The following is a 25,727-nucleotide window of genomic DNA, read 5'->3' as shown; positions in this document are numbered from 1 at the left end:
TGGCACAGCCACAAAAGAGAAGAAACGGATAACTTTGGAGGTAAATCATGCGGTGGCCTATCTAAACCTGTGTTTTGAGGACGCCAGCCAGGCCCCGGTTCTGCCAGCATCAGGCAGGACAACACTCCCCAGCTGGGTGAAAACTCCCGCCGCCCGCGCCCGAGCCCAAGCCGGGCTCCGAGGGCAGGCGGGGCGGGGGCGGTCCCCCAGGAGGAGGTAATTGGAAACCACACTACCCAGAGTGCTGTGCGCAGGCGCGGGCGAGAGGACGCCGGGCGCCGGCTGGGCTCGGCGAGGCCGCGCACAGGGGCGCGCGTCCGTCGGGTGCTCGCGCGAGGCTGGTGCGGCGCCGTTCCGGGCTGCGGGAACCTGGCCGCGCGGCTGCAGCCTTGGCGAGGCCGGGGACGGGGACGGGGGTGGGGAACCGAGCGGAGGGAGCCAGCCGAGGACTGAGGTAACCGGACGCTCGTCCCCCCTCACTCCCTCTTCCCTTTGTGTGCGGTGCTGTCCGCTTGTGCCAAGTCCTCCCTCACCTCAGCCCCGAGCCCAAATCGTAGCGCCGCCGGGGCTCGCGCCTGTGGCGGAGAAACTCCCCGAGTGCTGCACGCAGGAACCCAAACTCCACTGCCGGGAGGCTTTGGGCCCCTTCAGCCGCTGCACGGTCCTGTCGCCCCCTTCCCGGTTTGTGGCGAGAGGCAAGGCGCGGGGTTGGTGGGGGGTAGTCGCGTTCCTCGAAGGGAACCCGGGTCTCCGGCTCCCTCAGCCTGGATCGTTCCTCAGGGTCTTTCGAAGAAGAGACAAGCGGGCAGGTGCTTCGCAGGGTCCGGGCGAGGGCGGCATGTGGGGGCGGGGCGGGCCGGCGGGCTGGGGCCCCGCGGTGAGGGACGCGCCGCCCGCGAGGGTCGGGGAGGCGGGCGCGGGTGTCGGGGTCAGCCGCCGTCCGGGATGCTGGCCCTGGGGACTGGCTGTCCGTCCGTCCGTCCGGAGGGTTAGTCTAGCCTTTGGGACTGGCCTGCCGGCGAGGCTTATGGCCCCGGGGGTCTGGTTGGCGGGTGCTGGGGGCTTGCATCTCACCTCAGATGGAGACTCTGCGGGGGCGGGAGAGGGGGCGGAACACCCCGGTTTGAAGAGTGCCTTGGAGTATGAGACCAGAAACTGCAGCCTCTTTCTAAACGCGCCATTGCTCAGTAGAGTTGTTTTACATCCCGGGATGCCTGCTCTTTCCTCCTTTTCACGCACTTCTGGGCTTCGTTAGCCTGCAGGTTTCCCTGCGAGAGGCGATTTATCTACATCCTTTTTCTAGCCTGGGGCTGGTCCTTGACTGGATTTGACAGTCCTAGCGTTTGGATTGCCTGAGTTTGAAAAGGTTTGTTTGTTTGTTTTTGTATGTTTTCCCACCTGGCAGTGTTGGATCGGGTGACTTTTTGTAGGCTATTGAACTTTTTCTCAGGATTGTTTTTCGTCTGTATTAATAGCGTAACTATGCTTGGCCCTTTTAGCTTATGCTTATGTTATACTGCTTCGGGAGGATTCTTTGGCAAAAGGTTCTTGCAAGAAACTAGGTTGACACAGGTGCTTTATCTGCTGGTTGCACTTTTTCTTTTTTTTTTTGGTTGCACTTTTTCTTTCTTTGCATCCCCCCACCCACCCCCCGTAGAGGTTAATTAATTGTTGGACTGTTGGTGTCCTTCTGGTAGACTGAGGAAATTCTCTTCCTCTGTCTCCCTCCAGTGTTGATCCTGCCAGAGGGTAGTCTTGGGTAAGCAGAGGACCTCAGCTAGGCGGTGGGTTATTTCATTGGCTGCAGCTTTTCCTCCTCCTCCCTATGAGCACCCATTCTTTTGTCACTCATCCCGTGACCTGCTTCAGACTTTTAGTCACTGTATATATCGCCTTTAAGATACAGAGAGCATGAACAGAAATAAATATCAAAAGAAATTTTAGGATACCATACTCAGCTATTGCATTTAAGTTCATATTAACATTTCAAGCTGCCAATACTTTTTAAATCTTTTTTAAAAAAATTTATTTTTATTTGGAGTATAATTGCTTTGGGGCCTTCCTGGTGTCTCATCGGTTAAAGAATCTGCCTGCAATGCAGGAGGCGTGGGTTCCATCCCTGGGTGGGGAAGATTCCTAGAGGAGGAAGTGGCAACCCACTTCAGTATTCTTCCTTGGGAAATCCCATGGACAGAGGAGCCTGGTGGGCTTCCTGGGGTCACAGGAGAGTCTGACACGACTGACTGAACAACGGTAATTGCTTTACAACGTTATGTTAGTTTCTGCTGTAGAGCAATGTGAAATCAGCTGTAAGTATGCATATATCCCCTCCCTCCCACCCCTCTAGGTCATCACAGAGCATTTAGCTGAGTTTCCTGTGCTTTAAAGCAGCTTCCCACCAGCTATCTGTTTTACACATGATAGTGTGTATTTGTCAGTGCTGTTCTTGATTCATCCTACACCTTTCTTCCTGGCCTCTGTCCACAAGTCTGTTCTCTATGTCTGTGTCTCTATTCCTGCCCTATAAATAGGATCATCAGTATTATTTTTCTAGATTCTTTATAAAGCTGCTAATTCTTTTAACATTTGATAAGATCAGTATTATTTTCTAAGATGGTAATATATTCTGTAATAATTGCACATTCTGTATCCTGGCAGGAAATTTAATTCACAGCCACTGAGGGTAATTTTTAAAGACACTATTTCCTCACTTGTTAAGAAGAAAGTGAGGTAGATATATTAGACCCCATACCCTTTATCAAAGTAGTTTATATTTAGAGCAATTTTAGGTTCATAGCAAATTTAAGTGGGAGGAACAGAGATTTCTCATAAATCCTCTGTTCTCATATGCTCCTGCCTTGCCCCATGTAAGCACAGTCTCCCCCACTATCAAAATCCCTACACCAAAAAGGTAAATTTGTTACAGTCAGTAACCTACATTGATATAGCATTACCCCAAGTCCAGAGTTTACATTAAGGTTCACTCTTGGTGTCTACTGTATATTCTGTGGATTTAGACAAATGACCTTTCCAGAAAACCAAGAACTCTTTTAAGAGTTGTAGAGAACTGAAAATGGGTTTGTCATTTCGAAAAGATTAAAGGGGCTATTTTGAATGTCCTGAAAATTAATTTCAAGAATTTTATGTTTTGAAACCTTGGATATCTAAACTGGTTTGTTATGCTTGCATTTTCAACAAAGGTTAATTATTTTTATATATTAAGAACTAAAGAGATGAGGAAGAAGAAATACCTCGTAGAATTAACAACATGTCATGTTTTTCAGTCCTAAAACTCATTAGCTTGACCATTTCTTCACTGTTCTGAGAAACATGTTTTATGTTAACCAATGAAGGAAGAGGAAATGGAACATTTAGAATAGACATTTTGGGACTTCCCTGGTAGTCCAATGGCTAGGACTCTGTCTGGGCTCCCAAGGCAGGGAGCCCAAGATTGATCCCTCTTCAGGGAATTAGATCCCACATGCTGCAACAAAGAGTTCAAATGTTGCCTCCAAAGATCCCACATATTGCAATTGAGACCCAGCATAGTCAAATTAAAATAAAGTATCCTTTTTTTTTTTTTAAACTGATGTCAGTATTCAGGATATAACTACACTAAAATGTGACCCATTAGGCTTTTTTTTTTTTTTAATCTGTTTTCTTTGTCTGAAAGGCTTTTGTGGAAGCATCAAAATGTAATAATGAGCTGGAACTAGACAGTTCTGCGTTAGAATACCAGCTCTTAATTTGTTGGCTGTGTGCCCATGGCATGTTATTTTCTGAACCTATTTCCTTAAATGTAAAAGGGGGTAAAATATTCATTTTTATAATAGTTGAAGTCATTTTAGAAACTGTAAGGCACTCTCATTTATTGATATCGTTAGTCACATGCTGTATTTTAGAATGCTGTCAGTTGATTTTTTTTGTTGAAAACTGCTTATGTAAGTACTATGAAACTTTTTTTTAAGGGCTATACAAGAGGATTCATTGTCTGAATAATTTAGTTGGTTCTTGTGAGTTAGAGGTAAAATTATGGAAGAGGGTCAAAGGGAAGAGAAAATTTCTACTTTCTCTGGTTCTTAACCTGGATCTATGGATGTACCCATAAATGGTCTTCCAAGATTCTGTGGATTCTGTGTATGTTTCTGTTTTTCTGGAGAGAAGACCCACAGCTTTCAACGTATATTTAAAAGGAGTTCACTACCCCTTTAAAAAAAAAAATGGAGTGTAATAGCTTTACAGTGTTGTGTTAGTTTGTTGTACAACGAAGTGAATCAGGTATGTGTATACATATATCTCCTCCCTCTTGGACCTCCCTCCGAGCCCCACCCCCGTCCCATCCATCTGGGTCATTGCCGAGCTTTCTGTGCTGTATAATAGCTTCCCACTAGCTATTGATACATGTAGTATATATGTGTCAATGATACTCTCTCAATTCATCCCACCCTCCTCTCCCCCTCTGTGTGTCCACATGTCTGTTTCCTATGTTCTGGATCTCTATTCCTGCCCGGCTAATAAGTTCATCTGTACTGGTTTTCTAGGTTCCACATACATGTGCTAATATACAATATTTGTTCTCTGAGTTGTCAGAATGAGAACACTGTACGACAGACTCTCGGTTCATCTACATCTTTACAAATGACCGAACTTTGTTCCTTTTTATGACTGAGTAATATTCCATTGTACATATGTATCACATCTTCATATCCATTCATATGTCGATGGACATTTAGGTTGCTTCCATGTCCTGGCTGTTGTAAATAGTGCTGCAGTGAACACTGGGGTACATGTGTCTTTTTGAATGATGGTTTTGTAATCTATTCTGTAATAATTGCACATTCTGTGTCCCAGCAGGAAATTTAATTCACAGCCGCTGAGGGTAATTTTTAAAAACACTATTTCCTTATTTGTTAAGAAGAAAGTGAATATTAGATATATTAGACCCCACACCCTTTATCAAAATACTTTACATTTAGAGCAATTTTAGGTTTATAACAAATTAAGTAGGGGAACAGAGATTTCATGTACCTTCTGCCCTCATATGCCCCCTGCTTTGCCCCATGTATGCACAGTCTCCCCCACTATCAAAATCCCCACACCAAAAAGGTACATTTGTTACAATCAGTGAACCTACAGTGATATACCATTACCCAAAGTCTAGAGTTGTACATTAAGGTTCACTCTTGGTCTGTTGTATATTCTGTGGATTTAGACAAATGACCCCTTTTAAGAGTTATAGAGCACTGAAAATGGGTTTGTCATTTTGAAAAGATTAAAGGGACTATTTTGAATGTTGGAATTCTCCAGGCAAGAATACTGGCGTGGGTTGCCATTTCCTTCTCCAGAGGATCTTCCCAACCCAGGAATCAAACCTGAGTCTCCGCATTGCAGGCAGGCTCTTTACTGTCTGACCCACTGTGGAAGCCCAAAACTTAATTTCAGATGGCTTTTGTGTATTAAAACATCAGATATTTGAACTGGTTTCTTATATTTGAATTTTCAACAAAGGTTAATTATTTTTATATATTGAGAACTAAAGAGATGAGGGAGAAGAAATGCCTCTTAGAATAACAAAATGCCCTATTTTTCCATCCTAAAACTCGTTAGCTTGACCATTTCTTCACTTTTCTGAGAAATATGTTTTGTGCTAACCAGTTAAGGAAGAAGAAATGGAACATTTAATATACACATTTTTTTTTAAACTGATGTCAATATTCAAGACATAACCATATAAAATGTGACTCATTAGGCTTTTTTTTTTTAATTATTTGTCTGAAGGGCTCTTTTGGAAGCATCAGGATATGATAATGTATTGAACTCAGTTCTAAAACTAGACAACTCTGGTTTAGAATATTAGCTTTTCACTTTTGGCTGTGTGAACCAAAAATGGTCTTCCAAGAATCTGAATTCTGTGTGTATTTGTGTTTTTTTCTGGGGAGAGGACCCACAGCTTTCAACATGTTTAAAAGGAGTTCACAACCTTTTTTAACTGAACCATTTAGATAACAACCATTAACTTCAGTTATCTAAGGAGGTTTCTGTACTAGATTTGTTGCATATTGTTTTCAAAATTAGTGTTTTTGAGAAAAAGTGAACAGAATTTTGTGTGTGTATGTGTATACACATAATTTTTGAAGTACCATGAATGCCTGTTTTTCTTCTAGAACTGGAGGTTGATTTTTTTATGTAATATGTTGATAGCAGTAAAAGTGCTGCTGCTTACACCTGGAGTACATACCACTGATTGATCCTTTATTGTTAGTTAATTTGCACACTTCCCCCCACCCCTCTAGTATTGATGGGCAGAAGATTGCATGGCGAAGAATGGCACCCTAGTACAATTCAGCACATTGGAATGATATTTTGAAATGTTAAAAGATAACTTGGTTTATCCTAAAATCTGGATTTTTTTTTCTTGTCTCAACAAAATACTAAAATGCTAATGAAAATTAAGTATTTTTTCTTCTAAGCTAGGTGGTGATACTTACATTGTGTATTTCTGGTGTGATATTTCTTATATAACACAGAGTATGAAGTTATATTGAATCTGAATTGATGATCATTTTAAGGTTTACCACTGCTAGTTTGGAAAGAATATGAAATTTATAATCAGCTTATGTAGATTAGATTGTGATTTGTGATTTTAATTATGACATTTAAAATTGATCTTATTTGCATTTTGTGAATTTCAGAAGTATGTTAGAGTTCTAAGATTGAGTTCATTATTGTAATAGAGTTTGGAAGTAAGCTACATCAAACTGCCCTATTTTCTTTGTTAGTGATAGGTTGCTGAACTATAAGACTTTACAGTGTGAAGCCAACTTCTGTTTCTGGGTCAATTACCGGTAGCAGTCACAAGGTCTAAAGAGTATGAGGTGGATCAAGTGATGGTATACCAACTTATGAATGAATCTATTCAGTGGAGTAATGTGTTTTTGTCTTTTTTTTTGAGTTTCTTCTTTTTTCTTTGATATTGGTATTTTCATTTGATACTGAATGCTTTTCATAGTTCACGGTTTTAAGTAAATAGTTGGGGACTAATTAGTCTATAAATTAGTAGCAGAATTGTGTTCAACTCTCTAGACTTGCACTTTTTATAAAATCTGAGAGGTCTATATAGATTTCAAAGATCAATTAGAGATGAATGTCATCATTTGCATAGTACCGCATATATATACTTGTCACTATGCTGCATCTTTTGTTATTTTATTGCAGAGGATTGCTTATTTCTTTAATAATGAATGTGAGTTTAATTAATTAGAAATGGAAAACAGAAGAGTCATTTTAGCAAAAATTTTACCTGTGGAAATACTGTCATATTAAAAAGATCAGTGTTTTTATAAAGGAAAAGAATCTGAAAAAGAAAACCGTGTGTAACTGAGTCACTTTGGTCTTCAGCTGAAACACAACATTGTAAATTCACTATACTTCAAATGAAAAAGGTCAGTGATTTTATGTGTATTTTCTTAAACTTTAAAAAATTTCAAAAACATTTTCTGTGTGGGGAGAATATTATATCCATATTTTAGTTCCATAATCTAAACATACCATGCAAAGATGTAGTTACACTCCTTATACAAAGACAGAATTAATGCTGTCTTCAGCCTGTGTTGAGACCTAGGCATTGCCACTTAATAGCTGTGTGACCTTGGGTAGGTTTCTTAACTTCTCTGAGCCTTACTATCAACAACTATAAATATAGTAATAATACTGCTTTGAATTATCCTGAGGAACAGAATGAATAAATGTGAAATATCTAACTCAAATAATAGCACTTGCTTATGTAGCTTATGTGCCAGACAGTTTATTAACTCATTTACTCCTTGTAACAATCTTAAGAAGTTTGTATTGCTACTTTCCTCATTTTTTACAGGTGAAGAAACTGAGGCTAATAAAAGATTATGTAACTTAACCAGAGTCACACAGTCATACATGCCACTCAACTAATGCTAACTATTGTCTCCAGGTGTCCCCAACCTCCAGGCCTTGGACCAGTACCTCCTGTCATATCAGTGCCAGAATTAAATTAGCAATAAAGTGTACAATAAATGTAATGCACTCGAGTCATCCTGAAACCACCCTGTTTGCAGTTCATGAAAAAATTGTCTTCCATGAAACAGGTTCCTGGTGCCAAAAATGGTTGGGGACCACTGGTTATATCGATAGTTTTGTTTTGTTTTTTTTTTAAGAAAGGCTTAGAGCAATATAACCAGTTCTCATCTTTTGCTATAGTGAAAAATGCATCTGAATGTAGATCACTATATAGCATATTGTATTTCTCTGCTGGGAAAAATGTTGATTGGAGAATTGTGTTCCTCACTGAGGACTGAGGATCACATAATTTATAAAAGTAATAGTGTCAGTTTATTGAATGCTTACTGTGAACTAGATGCAGGGCTAAGTATTAATACATTACATATATTACTTCATTTATTCTTCACAGTAGTCTTAACAGTACGCTCAGAGTGGTTTTAAATAACTTGCCTAAGGCTATACAGCTAATGGGACTCTCAAAACTGGCTCTTAAGTCTGCTATTAACTGCTAGTTTTTGTGCCTTGTGTTAAATACGACTATAGTGCTAAGTCGTTTCAGTCGTGTCTGACTCGGTGAGCCCGCCAGGCTCCTCGTCCATGGGATTTTCAGAGCAAGAATACTGGAGTGGGTTGCCATTTCCTTCTCCAGGGGATGTTCCCAACCCAGGGAACCTGCGTCTTCTACATTGGCAGGCAGGTTCTTTACCACTAGCGCCACCTGGGAAGCCCAAATAATGACTATGAAAAGTGAAAGTGAAGTCGCTCAGTCGTGTCTGACTCTGCGACCCCGTGGACTGTAGCCCACCAGGCTCCTCCGTCCATGGGATTCTCCAGGCAAGAATACTGGAGTGGGTTGCCATTTCCTTCTCCAGGGGATCTTCCCGACCCAGGGATTGAACCCAGGTCTCCCGCATTTCAGGCAGATGCTTTAACCCCTGAGCCACCAGGGAAGCCCAAAATATGAGTATAGTCTTCTCTAAAAAGAAAGGCAACAAGTTACTTTTAAATAGAAAAAAAAAAAACAAAACTGCTCTCATAGTTTAGAACTAGAAGTACACAGGCCCTCTGTATCCGCAGATTCCATGTATGTAAATTCGAGGAAACTCAGATGAAAACATTCAGGAAAAAAATTCCAGAAAATTCCAAAAAGCGTAACTTGAATTAGCTGCAAACTGGTGACTTATTTACATAACATAACATAGCATTTACATGGTATTGTTGTTTATTGTTCAGTTGCTAAGTTGCGTTTGACTGTTTGCGACCCCAGAGAGGATTTGAAGTAAATGAGAGGAGGTTGTACAAGGTTATATGCAAATACCATGCATGCCATTTTATGTAAGGGACTTGAGCATCCTTGGATTTTGGTATGAAGGGCCCTGTCCTGGAACTAATCCCTCAGGATACTGGGGGTTGGCTGTAAATAGTGATTACCCAAATCTGTGGTCTCTTAGGCCAAGCCTAGCTTGCTGCTGGTTTTGTAAAGTTTTATTGGAACACAGCTACTCTCATTACTTTATGTATTTATCTATGGGTGCTTTCCTACTGCACTGGCATAGTTGCGTAGTTGTGACAGAGTCTGGGTGGCATAAAGCCCGAAATATGTACTGTCTGGCCCTTTACAGGAAAAGATGCTGACCCTTGACCTAGACCAACACTGTTCTTTTATAAATGAAGAAACTTGAGACATGAAAGATTAGGTAACTTCCCGATAATGCAACTAGTTAAAATCCAGTTCCCCTAATACTTACCTCACTGTTTTTTCTCCTATACCATGCTACTTCTTAAGCCTTATAAAATCAACAAGTATATCATATGATCATTATATAAGGGACTGTAAAGTACTATGAAGTATTATTATATATAAGAACATTTAACCTAGTTAAAAACAGACATGCTAGCTATAGTAAAAGGAAATATTTGGACATTTTTCTTAGAATTTGAAGAGCTTTGGGAATATACTTTGTATGACCCGTGTGTTAAAGATCTGTGGCCAGTTTTAAACTTACATTTTCTTATCTTCCTCCATAAATTTCTCTGTAACCAAATAAAAAGAGGCTGTAGAATTTATTCATTAATTGGTTCGAAAACAGCAGTTCAAGTTAGAAGCATATCACACATACATTTTTTAAAAGATCCTATAATTTGTACCTAGTTTTTTCTGCTTACTATTACTTTATCCATTGACGTTTTTAAGCACTGAGGTGATGTGATCAGATTTGAATTTGGGGATGATAACTTGCAGCAGTAACAAGGGTGTGAGAGAAGAGGCTGTGAGATGATGGGGCCTGTGAGTAACTTGCTGTGGCTGGATAAGCAAGGCCGACAGTATGAGGGAAAGGTAGGGAGTAGAGTGTATGAAACTAGGTTATACTTGGATAAATGGAATGGGAACTTTGAGCACATATAAGCTGTTGTGTTTTTAATGGGGAGCCCTCTTGATCACCAAGGCTCATTTAGATTCTCCCGTCTTACCCAGCGTATCTCCCTACTGTGCCTTAACCACGGTATTATGACCACCTGTTTGTGTCCCAGATGGATGACTCAAGCTCCTTAATAGTAGGAATTACGTCTTACTCATCTTTTTGGGGGGGCAGCGGGGGGGACTTAATATGGATAACTTAAGAAATTAGATTATGTTTGTGCATACATTTTATTTTTCCCTCTGGAGGAGGGCATGGCAACCCACTCTAGTATTCTTGCCTGGAGAATCCCATGGACAGAGGACCCTGGGGGGCTACAGTCCATAGGGTTGCAAAGAGTCGGACACAACTGAAGCAACTTAGCAGGCATACATTTTTTTTTTTTAAAGGAAAATATAAGAGATAGACCGGATAAGGTATTCCTGAATTTCTTCACATTTAGGGTCTGGCTCTTGCAGCATTTTAATGTCTTTTGTTTTTTCCATACATTCTAGCCTCCTAGTCCATGTACAACATTGATGATGCAACATTCCGTTAGTGTGCTGTATCATCTGCTGAGGGATTTTCTTTTAGGCCACTAACACCATCCTTCTAATTTTGGAGCAAGTACTTCTTGGTGTGTTATGCACGTTATTTTTGCATGTATCTTGGTAGCAAAACATAATACGACCTCAACTACTCTGGCTGCCTTTCTTGAGTCCCTTAAAGTAATTTTCTTCAGACACTATAGTGAAAACTAGTTTGTGAATCAGTACCTTGGTAAAGACAGCAAAAATGAATGACTAGGAAAGTGAAATTTAAAAAGATACACAAAATGCAAACTTCAATTTTTATGAAACTCAACAAACATAAAATTATTGTCAAACACAACTTTGTTATAAGTTTCTAGGCACTCAGTTTTGTACCTACCTCATTGCAGTGTGTTTAAAAAAAAAAATGTGGACCAGACCCACTTTGTTTTTATTTTTTTCCTTTATTTTTATTAGTTGCAGGCTAATTACAGTATTGTAGTGGTTTTTGCCATACATTGACATGAATCAGCCATGGATTTACATATGTTCCCCATCCCGATCCCCTCTCCCGCCTCCCTCCCCATCCCATCCCTCTGGGTCTTCCCAGTGCACCAGCCCTGAGCACTTGTCTCATGCATCCAACCTGGGCTGGTGATCTGTTTCACACTTGATAGTATATATTTGTTTCAATGCTATTCTCTCAGAACGTCCCACCCTCACCTTCTCCCACAGAGTCCAAAAGTCTGTTCTGTACATCTGTGTCTCTTTTTCTGTTTTGCATATAGGGTTATCGTTACCATCTTTTTAAATTCCGTATATATGTGTTAGTATACTGTATTGGTCTTTATCTTTCTGGCTTACTTCACTCTGTATAATGGGCTCCAGTTTCATCCATCTCATTAGAACTGATTCAAATGAATTCTTTTTAGTGGCTGAGTAATATTCCATGGTGTATATGTACCACAGCTTCCTTATCCATTCATCTGCTGATGGGCATCTAGGTTGCTTCCATGTCCTGGCTATTATAAACAGTGCTGCGATGAACATTGGGGTGCACGTGTCTCTTTCAGATCTGGTTTCCTCGGTGTGTATGCCCAGGAGTGGGATTGCTGGGTCATATGGCAGTTCTATTTCCACTTTTCTAAGGAATCTCCACACTGTTCTCCATAGCGGCTGTACTAGTTTGCATTCCCACCAACAGTGTAAGAAGGTTCCCTTTTCTTCACACCCTCTCCAGCATTTATTGCTTGTAGACTTTTGGATAGCAGCCATTCTGACTGGCGTGTAATGGTACCTCATTGTGGTTTTGATTTGCATTTCTCTGATAATGAGTGATGTTGAGCATCTTTTCATGTGTTTGTTAGCCATCTGTATGTCTTCTTTGGAGAAATGTCTGTTTAGTTCTTTAGCCCAGTTTTTGATGGGGTCTTTTATTTTTCTGGAATTGAGCTGCAGGAGTTGCTTGTATATTTTTGAGATTAATCCATTGTTGCTTCATTTGCTATTATTTTCTCCCATTCTGAAGGCTGTCTTCACCTTGCTTATAGTTTCCTTTGTTGTGCAAAAGCTTTTAAGTTTCATTAGGTCCCATTTGTTTAGTTTTGCTTTTATTTCCAATATTCTGGGAGGTTGCAGACCCACTTTGAATAGCACTGCTATAAAGCCCTTTGTTGTTGCTTTGCATATTCACCTTTGAATTTCTAGACCTGCAACATAACGTCTGATGACTGATTGAATGATTAAATATAAGGCAAATGGTATTTATCCTTAACACTGACAGTATTTGTCTTTTTGGGTGAAATGTTATAAAACCACATGACCAGTATATATCCTATAGTGTATATATGTGTGTGTGTGTGTTGGTTTATGTTATCTTGTAAAGATAAAAGAAAGTTCCCAAACTCCTAAGAGAAGACTGATTTCTCCTATAGCCATGGTAACAATTAATCATCAGAACCAGTTTGAAATCGGCTTACTTAATAAATGACAGTTCTTTAGCATTGGTTTAAGTCTGTTTAATGAATCAGTAACAATGTAGTGAACAAGATTTTGGAAGCCTCTGAAAGTTCACCAGCCACTGAGCACCATACTCTCTTCCAGACTGAGATTAGCAGTGTGCTCTACTCAGAGAGAGTGTGCCTGACCAGCATGGCTCTCACTGGAGTATAAAATAATTATTACTTAGCTTTGTGTTTTGTTTCATATATTGAATGGGAAATATCTCATCTTTGGACACTTGGAAACAAATTATTGGTGAATTAATTTTTTAGTAGGCTTTATGTTTTTATTCAGATAATTATCGTTTGTTATTTGAGTACAACCCTGTGACTTCTATGATAAGTAAAAATAATAATAGAGACTCCTTAAGAGTTCACAAATGCAATTCACGAATTCTGATTATTGTAAGTTGTTGTGTTTACATGTAAAAAAAAATACATCATTTTTGTTACGTATTTTCTGCAGTGAATCAGTGAAACCTATGTTCTTTTTGAAGTACTTTAGTCTTCAGCTGTTGGCTGATACGACTTTATTGGCACTTAGAGGAACAAAAAGATGGTCTTAACTTCCTACCTGTTTTAGTGCCATAATGTACCAGTGCTAAGTCACTTCAGTCATACCTGACTCTCTGCCACCCTGCAGGGGATCTTCCCAACCCAGGAGATTGAACCCGAGTCTCTTATGTCTCCTGCATCGGCAGGCAGGTTCTTTACCACTGGTGCTACCTGGGAAGCCCCATAATGTACCAGAGTGTGATAGAAATAAACTTCTGTGGACCATCCCTCTTTTTTTTCTGTTGTATTTATAACCTCTTGCTTCATCGACTGAGTGGACGTGAATTTGAGTAAACTCTGGGAGATAGTGAAGGACACTGAAGCCTTGAGTGCTACAGTCCATGGGGTCGCAAAGAGTTGGACATGACTTAGTGACTGAACAACAAATATTTGGGAAAGGAGTAGCTTTTTATTTTCTTTCTTAGAGAATCTTAGATACATTAAAAAGAATTCTGGGTTAGAGTTTAGGTGGAGTTACATTTTAACTCGTTACAAATTTGCATTCTTTAAAGAACTTAGCTGATAGATGAAACTTATGGAGTGAAGTGTTTCAGGGTGAATATTCTTTTCCTGTTCCTGTCTTCCTGTTCTATTATATATAACAGATTTTTTAAAAAATTGAAGACATTGAATTCTTTAAGTACACCGTTAAAAAAAATTTTTTTTTTTTTTTTGGCTACACCAGAGGTCTTGTGGGATCTTGTTTCTTCGAACAGGAATCGAACCCTCACCCCCTGCATTGGGAGCATGGAGTCTTAACCACCGGACTTCCAAGGAAGTTCCTAAAAAGACCATTTAAAAAGAATTTGGTGTGAAAGTTTTTGAGCTCTTGTCTCTTGCCCAAATCTAACATCAAATGTAAAAGCAATTTTATAAAAATGAATATTTGCTAATACCATTTTCATAGAGCAGTCCTCTGACAAAGGAAATTATTTTATGACCATAATAAAACTTTCTACTAGACAGAAGCTAGAGTAGTTTGATATAAGGGGGAAAATGTGTGATAGTTTTGAATTGAATATATTTAAACTTAGTGAAGTTTAAAAATGAGATATTAATGATACCTACAATCACAATACCCACTTAGGACTTGAAATACAGTATGACAAAAGTTCTAGATGAAAGGAGACTCGTCAGGCTAACCAGTAATGTAGAACTGACTCAGTGTTTTTAAATATTGGGGGGAAAACACCCAGCCCACAACAATCAGGTTAATTCAGTCACATATGATGCCAGCTCATGTGGGTAAGATACATAATCTCAGTTCACACTGTGTTAGGTACATAAGTCTAAAACACAAGAGGAAGAAAGTGAACAAACTAGAGAAGTACAGAGTACTGTCTGTGTTCATAGAAGGGAGATCATGTCTTATTGGGAGAATTAGAGACTTCGTGGTAGAAGCATTACTTAGCAAACTAGGCCTTCACATCCTTCCACATGTGGAGAAGCTTTGAGGGCTTGTGCGTATACTTGAGGAAAGTGGAATAGTGAAATCTGTGAAATAGTAGAAGAATGAACTGAATCAGAACTGAACTGAAACCCTAGCTTCCACAATTTTCTACCTGTGTGACAGGGCAAGTCAGGGATGTTTAGGCCATCTGTAATGTCGTGGATGTGTGTGCTAAGGCGCTTCAGTCGTGTCCAGCTCTGCGACATTGTGGACTGACCCCCGCCAGGCTCCTCTGTCCATGGAATCCTCCAGGCAAGAATCCTGGCGTGGGTTGCCATGCCTTCCTCCAGGAGATCCTCCTGACCCAGATCGAGCTCAGTGTCTCCTGCATTGGTAGGTTGGTTCTTTACCACTAGTGCCACCTCGTGATGCTTAAATGAGAGAGTGTAGTCAGCCCTCTGTATCTGCCGATTCGGTGTAAATGAAGGGCTAACTGTATTATATCATTTTGTATAAGACACTTGAGCATCATCTGGTTTTAGTATCTGAGGGAGGTCCTTGAACTAATCCTCCATGGGTACTGAAGGACAGCTGTATATGTAAGATTCCTGGAAAAATATGTGACACACACATATGGTTTGGTAAGTAGTGTTTCCCCTCCTTTTTCCTATGTTATGTCAAAAATTAGTGAAGGAGAAGATTGGAAGTAGGCTGGAGTCGAGCAAGAAGAGCCTTGAATGCCTGGATAAGCTCCTGAAATGCATAACATTAAACAGCTTGGAAGTGACACAGCCATATAAGTCTGGCAGTCCTACGTAGATGTTTCGGGATGGGATGGAGAGGCATGGTGATTGGTTAATGAACGATGCAGGAGTCTGAATTAGAGTGCAGTGAGAGAGAGGAGAGTTTAGGGAGAGTAGGAAGAAAGAGACAAATGGGAGAGAGGTTTTTCCCCAAGTAGAAATCAGGGGAATTGAAATTGATGGGTTATGTAAATCAAAAAAGGAGTCAGATATGGCTCAGGTTTTTGAATGAGGGCAGCTGAAAAAATGGCATTGCCACTTGGCAAAAGCAGAGGAATTAGAAAAAATAGCTGGTTTTAGAGGGGAGAGGATAGAGAAATTTGACTTTTCATGTATTTTTGTGATTCTCTTTCACTTGCAGTATGCTCTGAACCATAATGCAGGAGTTAACAGCACAGACACTTGGAAAGTGTCCTGCTGGCTAGGTTTGAGTCCTGACTCCACCACTTAAAATTATTATATCCTTAGGGAATTGACCCTTTTGTCACAACATAAAATTGCCCATCTAAACCATTTTTAAGTGTCCAGCACATTAGTCTTAAAACACTATGTACACATTGTTGTGCAATACATTTCTGGGACTTTCCATCTTGCAAAACAGAAATGCATATATCTATTGAACAATAATTCTCCTTTTTCCCCACCCCTCCGTCTCTGACAAACACCATTTTATTTTTTCCCTGAGCATATGACTGCTTTAGCTCCCGGGGGGAAGGTGGACGAGGGTGGGATGCCTTGGGAGATTGGGATCAACATGTATACACTGCTCTGTATGAAATAGGTAACTGAGGAGAGCCATGTACAGCACAGAGAACGGCCCCGTGCTCTGTGGTGATCTGAATGGGAAGCAATCCCAAGAGGGGACATATGTGTGTGTGTGTATAGCTGTTTCATTTTGCTGTATAGTAGAAACTTAACATTGTAAAACAACCATACTGCAGTAAAAATTAACTATTATCTTACGGTTTCTGGGAGGGAGGAATCTGGACACAACTTCTCTGGGTCCTCTGCTTAGGATTTCACAAGGCTGCAGTGAGGGTGCTGATCTGTGTTATCATATGGAGGCTCAACTGTGGAAAAATCTACTTCCAAATTCATTTAGAACGTTGGGAGAATTTCTGTGCAGCAGTGTGACTGAGGACCCTGACGTTTTCCTGACAGGTGGAGAACTCCCTCATATCCTGGGGATTGCCTGTAGTTTCTTGCTGCAGGGCTTTCTTTCCTTGGCACTTGGCTTCTTCAAGGCTTGCAGGTGACCCTCTCACTTCAGTCTGTTCGCCCAATCTTACATAATGCGACATAAGAGAGTGACACTTCATCGCCTTTCCATATTCTGCTGGTTAGAAGCAAGTCACAGGTTCTTCTTATCCTCAAGGGGATTATATGAAAGCATGCTTCACTGGGGGTCACCATTCTGTGTCCACCACAGCAACTTTAGGAAGATATTAATAACTGTAATCTGTAACATTTTGGTCCCTGTCAAAAGCTAGAAGGGAGAAGGAAATGGCAACCCACTCCAGTACTCTTGCCTGGAGAATCCCAGGGACGGGGGAGCCTGGTGGGCTGCCGTCTGTGGGGTCGCACAGAGTCAGACACGACTGAAGCGACTTAGCAGCTGCAGCAAAAGCTAGAAAACAGTTTTTTGATGCAATTAATAATAGGCTAATATAGGAAAAGACTAGTTAATGTATTTATCATTTTCAGAAACTACATGTGAAGCTTCCATGCTAATAATACCAGTATTTGTAAGATGATTTTTATAATTTCATAAGCACTTGTAAAACCATTATTTCATTTGATTTACTTTTAGAATAGTCTTATGAAGTAGATAGATATACCTGTTTACAGATGAATAAGGTTAGCAGGGCCTTCAAAAAAACCTCACACATAGCCAGTAAGTGTATAATCACATATTTTAACATAAAATCTCTTTGTTACTCTCACTAAAGTAGAATGTAGCATAGAACTGTTGGTGGTGTGAATATTCATTAAATATGCTTTGATAAATGAGTAAATTTGACTTTATATAAATATAGTAAATTTGATACGAAAATGCAAATAAATGAGATTTTTATAATGCAAGTGTCTGTATTTAGCAGCACTGTATCTCTAATCCTCAGAATATTTCTTTAAGATAAGTGGCTTCTCTGTTTCACAGATGAGATAACTAAAGTTTTAGCAGGTTATCATTTGCCCAAGGTTATTCATTTGGTAAATGGTGGAACTGTGAGCTGACTTCAAAATCTAGCATAAGTCTATTTTAGTCAAAATACCCTCTATTTTTGCTTTGCATCATTGGATAAAGTCTTTAAATTTTCCAGTTTATAGCTTCTCTTTTTGGAGGTAGTGCATTCCATGTCTTAAAAGTAATGTGCTGTTGAATTGTTCTTAAATTAGATATTTTAAATAATTTTATTTATTTGTGGCTGTGCTGGGTTTTTGTTGCTGTGCTGGCTTTTCTCCACCTGTGGCGAGCAGGGGCCACTCTCTAGTTGTGATGGGTGGGCTTCTCATTGTGATGGCTTCTCTTGTTGGGGAGAACGGGCTTCAGGCGTGCGGGCTCAGTAGTTGCAGCTCCCAGGCTTGAGAGCACAGGCTTAGCAGTTGCGGGGCACAGACCTAGTTGCTCCGTGGCATGTGGGATCTTCGTGGATCAGGGATCCAACCCACGTCTCCATCATTGGCCGGTGGATACTTTACCACTGAGCCACCAGAGAAACCCCTAGTTTTTTTTATTGTGGTAAAATACACACAGCATAAAACTATTTTTAAGTGCACATTTCAGTGGCATTAAATACATTCACATTGTTATGCCATCACCACTACCATCCATCCCTGTAACTCTTTTCATCTTAAAAATTGAAACTCTATACCCACTAAATAAGCCCCCGTTCTCCTCTCCCCACAGCCCTTGGCAATAGTCATTATACTTTCTGTCTTTATGATTTCACTATTTGCATCTCATGTAAATTGAATCATACAGTCTGTCTTTTATTTGATTTATCTCACTTATCTTTAATGTTCTTAAACATTCATCCACATTGTAGCAGAATAATATATTTATACCACATTTTGCTTATCCATTTATTTATGGACACTTTGATTGCTATAGTGAATAGTGCTGCTCTGAACATGGGATTGTAAATATCTCTTTAAAACCTTACTTTCAGAGTCACAAAAGGGAAAGGAGTACGGAGGGATAAATTAGCAGGCTGGGATTAACATATACACACTGCCATATATAAAATAGATAACCAACAAGACATACTGTATAGCACAGGGAACTATACCCAGGATTTTGTAATGACCTATAAGGGAAAATAACCTGAGAAAGAATACACACACACACACACACAAATTTATGCGTGTAACTGAATCTCTGTACTGTATACCTGAAACTAACGTGACATCGTAAATCAACTATACTTTAATTAAAAAAAAAATGTTTTCAGTTCTTTTGGATATATGCCCAGAAGTGGAATTGCTGCATGATATGGTAATTCTATTTTAAATTTTTTGAGGAACTACCACACTGTTTTCCACAATGGTGGTACCATTTTACACTCCCACCAACAGTACACAAGGGTTTCAGTTTTCTGTTGATCTTTGCCAACACTTGTGGGCTTTGGTTTTAGGGTAATGCTGGCCTCATAGAACAAATGGGGAAGTGTTTCTTCCTCTTCAGTTTTTTGGAAAAGTTTGAAAAGGAAGGTATTAGTTCTTCTTTAAATGTTTGGTAACATGTACTGGTGAAGTCACAAGGTCCAGGGCTTTTATTTGTTGGGAGATTTTGATTACTGATCAGCCTCCTTACTAGTTATAGGCCATAGTTATAGAAATAGAAAACAGATTTTCTATTTCTTTGTGATTTAGTGTTGATAGGTTTTGTGTTTCTAGAGACTTGTCCTTTTCATCTAGATTATTCAATTTGTACAGTTCATAATTTTCTCTTACACTGTTTTTTGATTCTTCAGAATCAGTAGTATTGTCTCCATTTTCGTTTCTGGATATAGTGATATGAGCCTTCTCTTTTTTCTTAGTCTATCTAGTTGAAGTTTTGTCAATTTTGTTTATCTTTTTGGAGAACCAGCTTTTAGTTTGATCGATTTTTCTCCGTTGTTTTTCTGTTCTCTTTTTCATTTCTCTTTGCTCTAATCTTCATTATTTCCTTTCTTCTGCTAGGTTTGGGTTTAGTTTATTCCTCTTTTTCTAGTTCCTGAAGTTTTAAAATTAGGTTGTTGATTTGTCTTTTTTTTCCCCCAAGTGTTTCAAAACTGTAAATTTCCGCTTGAGTGCTACTTCTGCTGCATGTCATGAGTTTAGCATGTTGTTTTTGTTTTCATTTGTCTCTTAAGTATTTTCTAATTTCCCTGTGATTTTGTCTTTGATCCATCAGTTTACAATTATGTTAATTTCCATAATTTCATAAATTTTTCATTTTTCTGTTACTGATTTCTAAATTCATTCTGAACTGATTAGAGAAGATACTTGGTGTGATACCTATCTTTTAAAATCTACTGAGTCTCAATTTATGGCCTAACATGTGGTCTCTTCTGGAAAATGTCCCATGTGCTTGCACTTGAGAAAAATGTGTATCCTGCTGTTGTTGAGTAGAGTATATGTTGAGTTCTGTATATGTCTGTTAGATCTAGTTGGTTTATTATGTTAAGTCTATTGATATCTTCAACTGTTAACTGTAGGACTGTCTATTTCTCCATTTCTTAGTTTTTGTTCCATATATCTTCATGACTTGTCATAATACGTGTTTATAGTTGTTACATCTTCTTTCTGTATTGAACCTTTTATTAATATATAATTTCCCTTTTTGTTTCTTGTAACATTTTTGATTCAGTCTTGTTTTTGTCTGCTACTGGTATAGCCATTTTTGCTGTCTTTTGGTTACTATTTGAATGAAATCTTTTTTCAGTCTTTTCCATTTCAACTGCTTTGTGCCTTTGGATTGCAAACAAGGCTTGTGTAGACAGCATATAATTGGATCATGTGTTTTTTTTTATTTTGCCAAAATTGGAGCATTTAATCCATTGACATTTGGTGTTACAAGCCAAAATTACAGTAATGGTAGCTTTTTATATTAATAACTTGTTAAAAGTTCATCTCTCAGATACAAAAAGTACAGTTACAAACTGCTGTTACAGTAATACTAACTTTCGTTGTTATCCATGTGTGTCTTTCATATCATGTGGCTTTGAGTTACTGTCTAGCATTCCTTCATTTCTTTCATCTGTAGGACTTCCTTGAATTGCAGGCCAGGTCTAGTGATTTTGAACTCCATCAACTTTTGCTTATCTGGGAATATCTTAACTTCTCTCTCACTTTTGAAGGACAGTTTTGCTAAATATAGATTCTTGGTTGACATATTTTGTCTTTTAGTACTTTGAACATATCTGCCCATTATCTTTTGGCCTTCAAAGTTTCTGATGTGAAATCCTCTGATAAACTTACTGAGGATCACTTGTATGTGATGATTCACTTCTCTTATTTTCAAAATTCTTCTTTATCTTTTTGGAAGTTTGACTATAATATGTCTCTGAGTTCATTTGGAGCTCGTTAGATGTGTATGTCTCTCATAAAATTTGGGAAGTTTTCAGCCATTATTTCTGTGCCCTTTTCTTTGTCTCTTACTCATCCAGGACTCCCATGATATGAATGTTGGTCTGTTTGATGTCCCACAGGTCCCTTAAGTGCTGTTTATGTTTCTTCAATCTTTCTGTTCCTCAGGCCTTTGTTTTAATTTCAAGTTTGCTGAATCTTTTTTCTACCTGTCCAGGTCTGCCTTCAAATCTCTCTAATGAATTCTCAATTTTAGTTATACTTTTCAGTTCCAGAATCTCTTTATGATTGCTTCTTAGGTTTTCTGTTGCTCTACAGTTCCATTTTGTTAACATGAATGACTGTACACATCTTCCTTTAGTTCTTTGAGTATCTTTAAGACAGTTTTAAAATCTTTGAAAGAGAGCTAATGGAATTTTTCCCAGACAGAGACAGTTTGTGATGATTTATTTTTTCCCTTGAATAGGCCGTACTTCCCTATTTCTTTGTATGCCTTATGATTTTTTTGGTTATTGAATCTAACAATGTGATAACCCTAGAAACCAGATCTTCCCTATTCCTTAAGATTTGTTGTTTTTTGTTATTGTTTGGCCTTTTGTCGTTGTTGTAGGCTGTCTCTACACTGAAGATCACCCTGAGGTATAAACCTAAAGTCTTCTCAGGTTTTTTTCTGAGCATTTTCCTGGGCGTGCATGGTCACTTTATAATTTTCTGTGCATATGCACTTGTTTTTTAGTGCCTTAGTCTTTAGTATTTTGCTTGTAAAGGGGAAAAAAGCAGAAAATGAAGGGGTGAAGGGCACCAGCCTTTAAAATCTCCTGGAATTCACTTCAGATGAGAGGGAGGGACTTGAAACGATGGGAGAAGCTGGAGTAGCAGTGGTGGCCTACCCTTTGTCTGCACCTCTGTGATCAGAAATAGCAGGCAACAATCAGAGGAGAGATCCCTCATTTCTGAGGACAGGGTCCTTTTTGCCTGCCGTGGCTCCTGCAGACTCTGCAGGCTGTTCAGGGGCAGCTGCTTACCCTTGGCTGAGGGGGGCAGCTGCTGCCGTACAAAGAGCTGAAGTTGACCGAAGCTAACTGTGACTCGCCGACTCGGTCCTCTCTGGGAGGTGTGAGCCTTCAGCAGGCTTCAGAGCTCCACAGCAGTTACCGCAGGTGGGTCCGCTGGTGCAGTGGTTGTCTGTGTGGGAGACCGATTGCTTGTGCTTCTGCTCTACCATCGTCCCGTAATTTTCCAATTAGATTTTAAAAGAGTCCCTTCACTGATACAAAATAATTAGCTGAGGTGGTTAACATAACATTTAGTGTAAAAATATAAAAGTCACTTGCTCTTTTTTCAGCAGTGATTTATATGGTCATATTACATATATAATATTGTAAACTATAATTTCTAGTAATCATTTTGAGGGGTTGTTTTTTATGTGTGTTCTGTTATTTCTTTAAATCTCAGCAAACTGGACAATGGCATTTGAGTAGGTTTTGAGAAATGTCTGAAGTTTAGTGGACTGCATCTACCTTCTGCCTTCTCCCCATCCTTTACAAAAGAATAGATGGGATGTTTCAGAAGAGAGCTGTTTTAAAAGAAGAGTGTTGCAAATGGCTTCAGAAGCTGTGAATGCAAAACAGGCTAGGAATCGCTTCACAAAGGGGAAAAGACAACAGCAAATAAAGAACAGATCTTCACTTGGTGATGGTGATGCAGAAGACTCCTTTCTCTTTGAAGCAAATGAAGCTTGGAAAGATTTTCATGGTTCTCTTCTTCAGTTTTATGAAAATGGAGAACTCTGTGATGTCACACTGAAGGTCAGACTGCCTTTTTTTCTTTCTTTTTTCAACCTCTTCAGCGTATTATGTAAAATCATGGTTTCTATAACCACACAAGGCAAATTTTGGGTGCTGTACTTAAAATCAGAATGGTTTTATTTTCAGTCCTTTCTTCTGTTGATGGGGAAGGGACATAAGTAAGGGTAAGTAAAGGGAACTTAACATAAGAAAAATTACTGTACTAGTTAAATGTTGATATTCACTGTTTCTTAGTTTCACTTCTGAAAGTTCTGGAGCCCTAAAACAAATAGTTATTATTTGTGAAATGAATAAATTGCTGCTGACCAGATAAACTTTTAACTTAAAAAAAAATTTTTTTTATTAGTTGGAGGCTAATCACTTTACAATATTGTAGTGGTTTTTGCCATACATTGACATGAATCAGCCATGGATTTACATGTGTTCCCCATTCCGATCCCCTCTCCCGCCTCCCTCTCCATCCCATCCCTCTGGGTCTTCCCAGTGCACCAGCCCTGAGCACTTGTCTCATGCATCCAACCTGGGCTGGTGATCTGTTTCACACTTGATAGTATACTTGTTTCAATGCTGTTCTCTCAGAACATCCCACCCTCGCCTTCTCCCACAGAGTCCAAAAGTCTGTTCTGTACATCTGTGTTTCTTTTTCTGTTTTGCATATAGGGTTATCATTACCATCCTTTTAAATTCCATATATATGCATTAGTATACTGTATTGGTCTTTCTGTATTGTATCTTTCTGGCTTACTTCACTCTGTATAATGGGCTCCAGTTTAATTAGAACTGATTCAAATAAATTGTTTTTAATGGCTGAGTAATATTCCATTGTGTATATGTACCATAGCTTCCTTATCCATTTGTCTGCTGATGGGCATCTAGGTTGCTTCCATGTCCTGGCAATTATAAACAGTGCTGCGATAAACACTGGGGTGCACGTGTCCCTTTCAGATCTGGTTTCCTCGGTAACTTAAAAATTTTGATTTATTCACTTACTCTTGATGTTTAGAAGTGAGAATTTTTTATTGTATATGTAGCTGCACTAGTGTTTTACTATATGTTCCTATTCTGGTGCAAGCATACCTCTCTTTTTTTGCATTTGGCTTTGTTGCATTTTACAGATAATGCATTTTTGCTTGGATTTTTGTTTTATTTTTTACAGATTGAAGGTTTGTGGCAACCCTGAGTTGTCAGATGATAGTTAGCATTTTCGAGTCTTTTAAACATAAGTTCTATATGCAGTGGCAAACAAAAAAAATCATTTGATATGCTTTATTTTGGTGATCTGGAACTGAACCTGCAATATCCCAAGATATGCCTATAGTTTAATCTTTTTCAATATTATCGTTTTTAAGTGAGATTGTTTATTTATACCTGATAGTGAACTAGACTTGGATGAAAAAGACTTTAGTAAACTGTGTCAAAGGTTATGGTGCTCTGCTACCAAAAACAGTTTTAATAAAATTGGAAAATTGATAAAGCAGTATGAAAGAGCCTATATTCTGATTGTTTCTCATTGCTCATTTAAAGTACTTTCTTACTATTATTCTTATTTCTTACTGTGATATTAAGCTTTTTTGAGGATTTGTGTGCATCCATGCAGAATTTTTTAACATGAGATTTGCCACTTTGTGATCTCTTAGATTCTGCTTTCTGGTCCTGATCAGTCAGGTTTTAGAGCTCAGAGTTGTGGGGATTGAGGACATCCTTGGAGAATCAGATCAGGGTACACTCAGCAAAAGTCTGTAAACTGAATGCATAAATTCTGAGTTTCAGGCTCAGAATGTCCAGGAGTATAGAGTTTTACTGTAAATAAATGACCTATATTCTCTTTAATTCTAAACTTTTGGTGTCTTTACATATTTCTAGGTCCTAAGATATTGAGAAGAAGACCATTAAATAATTTTACTGACTTTATATGAAATTTAGCCTTGTATACATTTTAATGAAGGAACACCTAAACTCGTTGATTTGTACAGTATATTATGTTCAGTCTAATTACTGTTGTTCTAATTTTCAACCATGCTGTGAAATTCAGTGACCCACAATAGCTTTGGCAAAAATAAAAATGTAAAATAGATTATTTGAATTTAATAAATTATCAGTTCAGTGTATCAGTGTAAGCTGGAAAACAAATATTATTGACTGTATCAGTATATAATTTTTAATAACTACTGCATATAAACTTTCTTAAGTGAGAAGTATGGATACAGCCATTTTAGGGCAAGTGATAACTTAATCTCATAACTTTCCTTTGTTTTATTGAGTGACTTCAGCAATAGGTTGAAATGAAAACTTGAGAAGAACCTATAGGGGAAGCCCCAAAATGCTACATTTGAAGCAGTGACAGAGGTCATTTAGGAATGAGAAACTTCATAATTTTATGATTTTAATTTTTCAACTATAAAATTATGATTCGATTTTTGTGAGGAATAAGTGAGTTAACATGTAAAGCCCTTAGAACAGTGCTTAATACATTAAATAATAAGTAATCAATTCTTAGGATCATTATGTATACTACTGTTATTGTTCCAAAGAGGTCAGATAATGCTGCTATGATATATTCTGTTCCTGTCATTAGGAGGAATTACAGTCTTTTAGCAGGTCTGTTATTGGATTTATTTCTTAATTCCAATTCAATAT

General features: G+C 38.8%; 1 protein-coding gene across 3 annotated transcripts in view; it reads left to right on the top strand.

The window, feature by feature from the left end:
• The first annotated feature begins 304 nt into the window (after positions 1-304).
• KLHL8 (kelch like family member 8) overlaps positions 305-25,727 on the top strand; it is a 51,096-nt gene continuing 25,673 nt past the window's right edge. The window contains exons 1-2 of one of the 3 annotated variants that reach the window (XM_043447755.1): positions 305-454; positions 22,738-23,090. In XM_043447755.1, coding sequence (XP_043303690.1) covers positions 22,884-23,090 — 207 coding nt within the window. In that variant the 5' untranslated portion in view covers positions 305-454; positions 22,738-22,883. Of the gene's footprint in view, positions 455-2,349; positions 7,443-19,338; positions 22,443-22,737; positions 23,091-25,727 lie in introns of those variants that run through there. The other 2 variants (XM_043447756.1, XM_043447754.1) reach the window with 2 other exon arrangements.

Source organism: Cervus canadensis, chromosome 26, assembly GCF_019320065.1.
Source record: "Cervus canadensis isolate Bull #8, Minnesota chromosome 26, ASM1932006v1, whole genome shotgun sequence".
NCBI classification, from domain to species: domain Eukaryota; kingdom Metazoa; phylum Chordata; class Mammalia; order Artiodactyla; family Cervidae; genus Cervus; species Cervus canadensis.
This window is presented reverse-complemented; position numbering and strand designations above follow the sequence as displayed.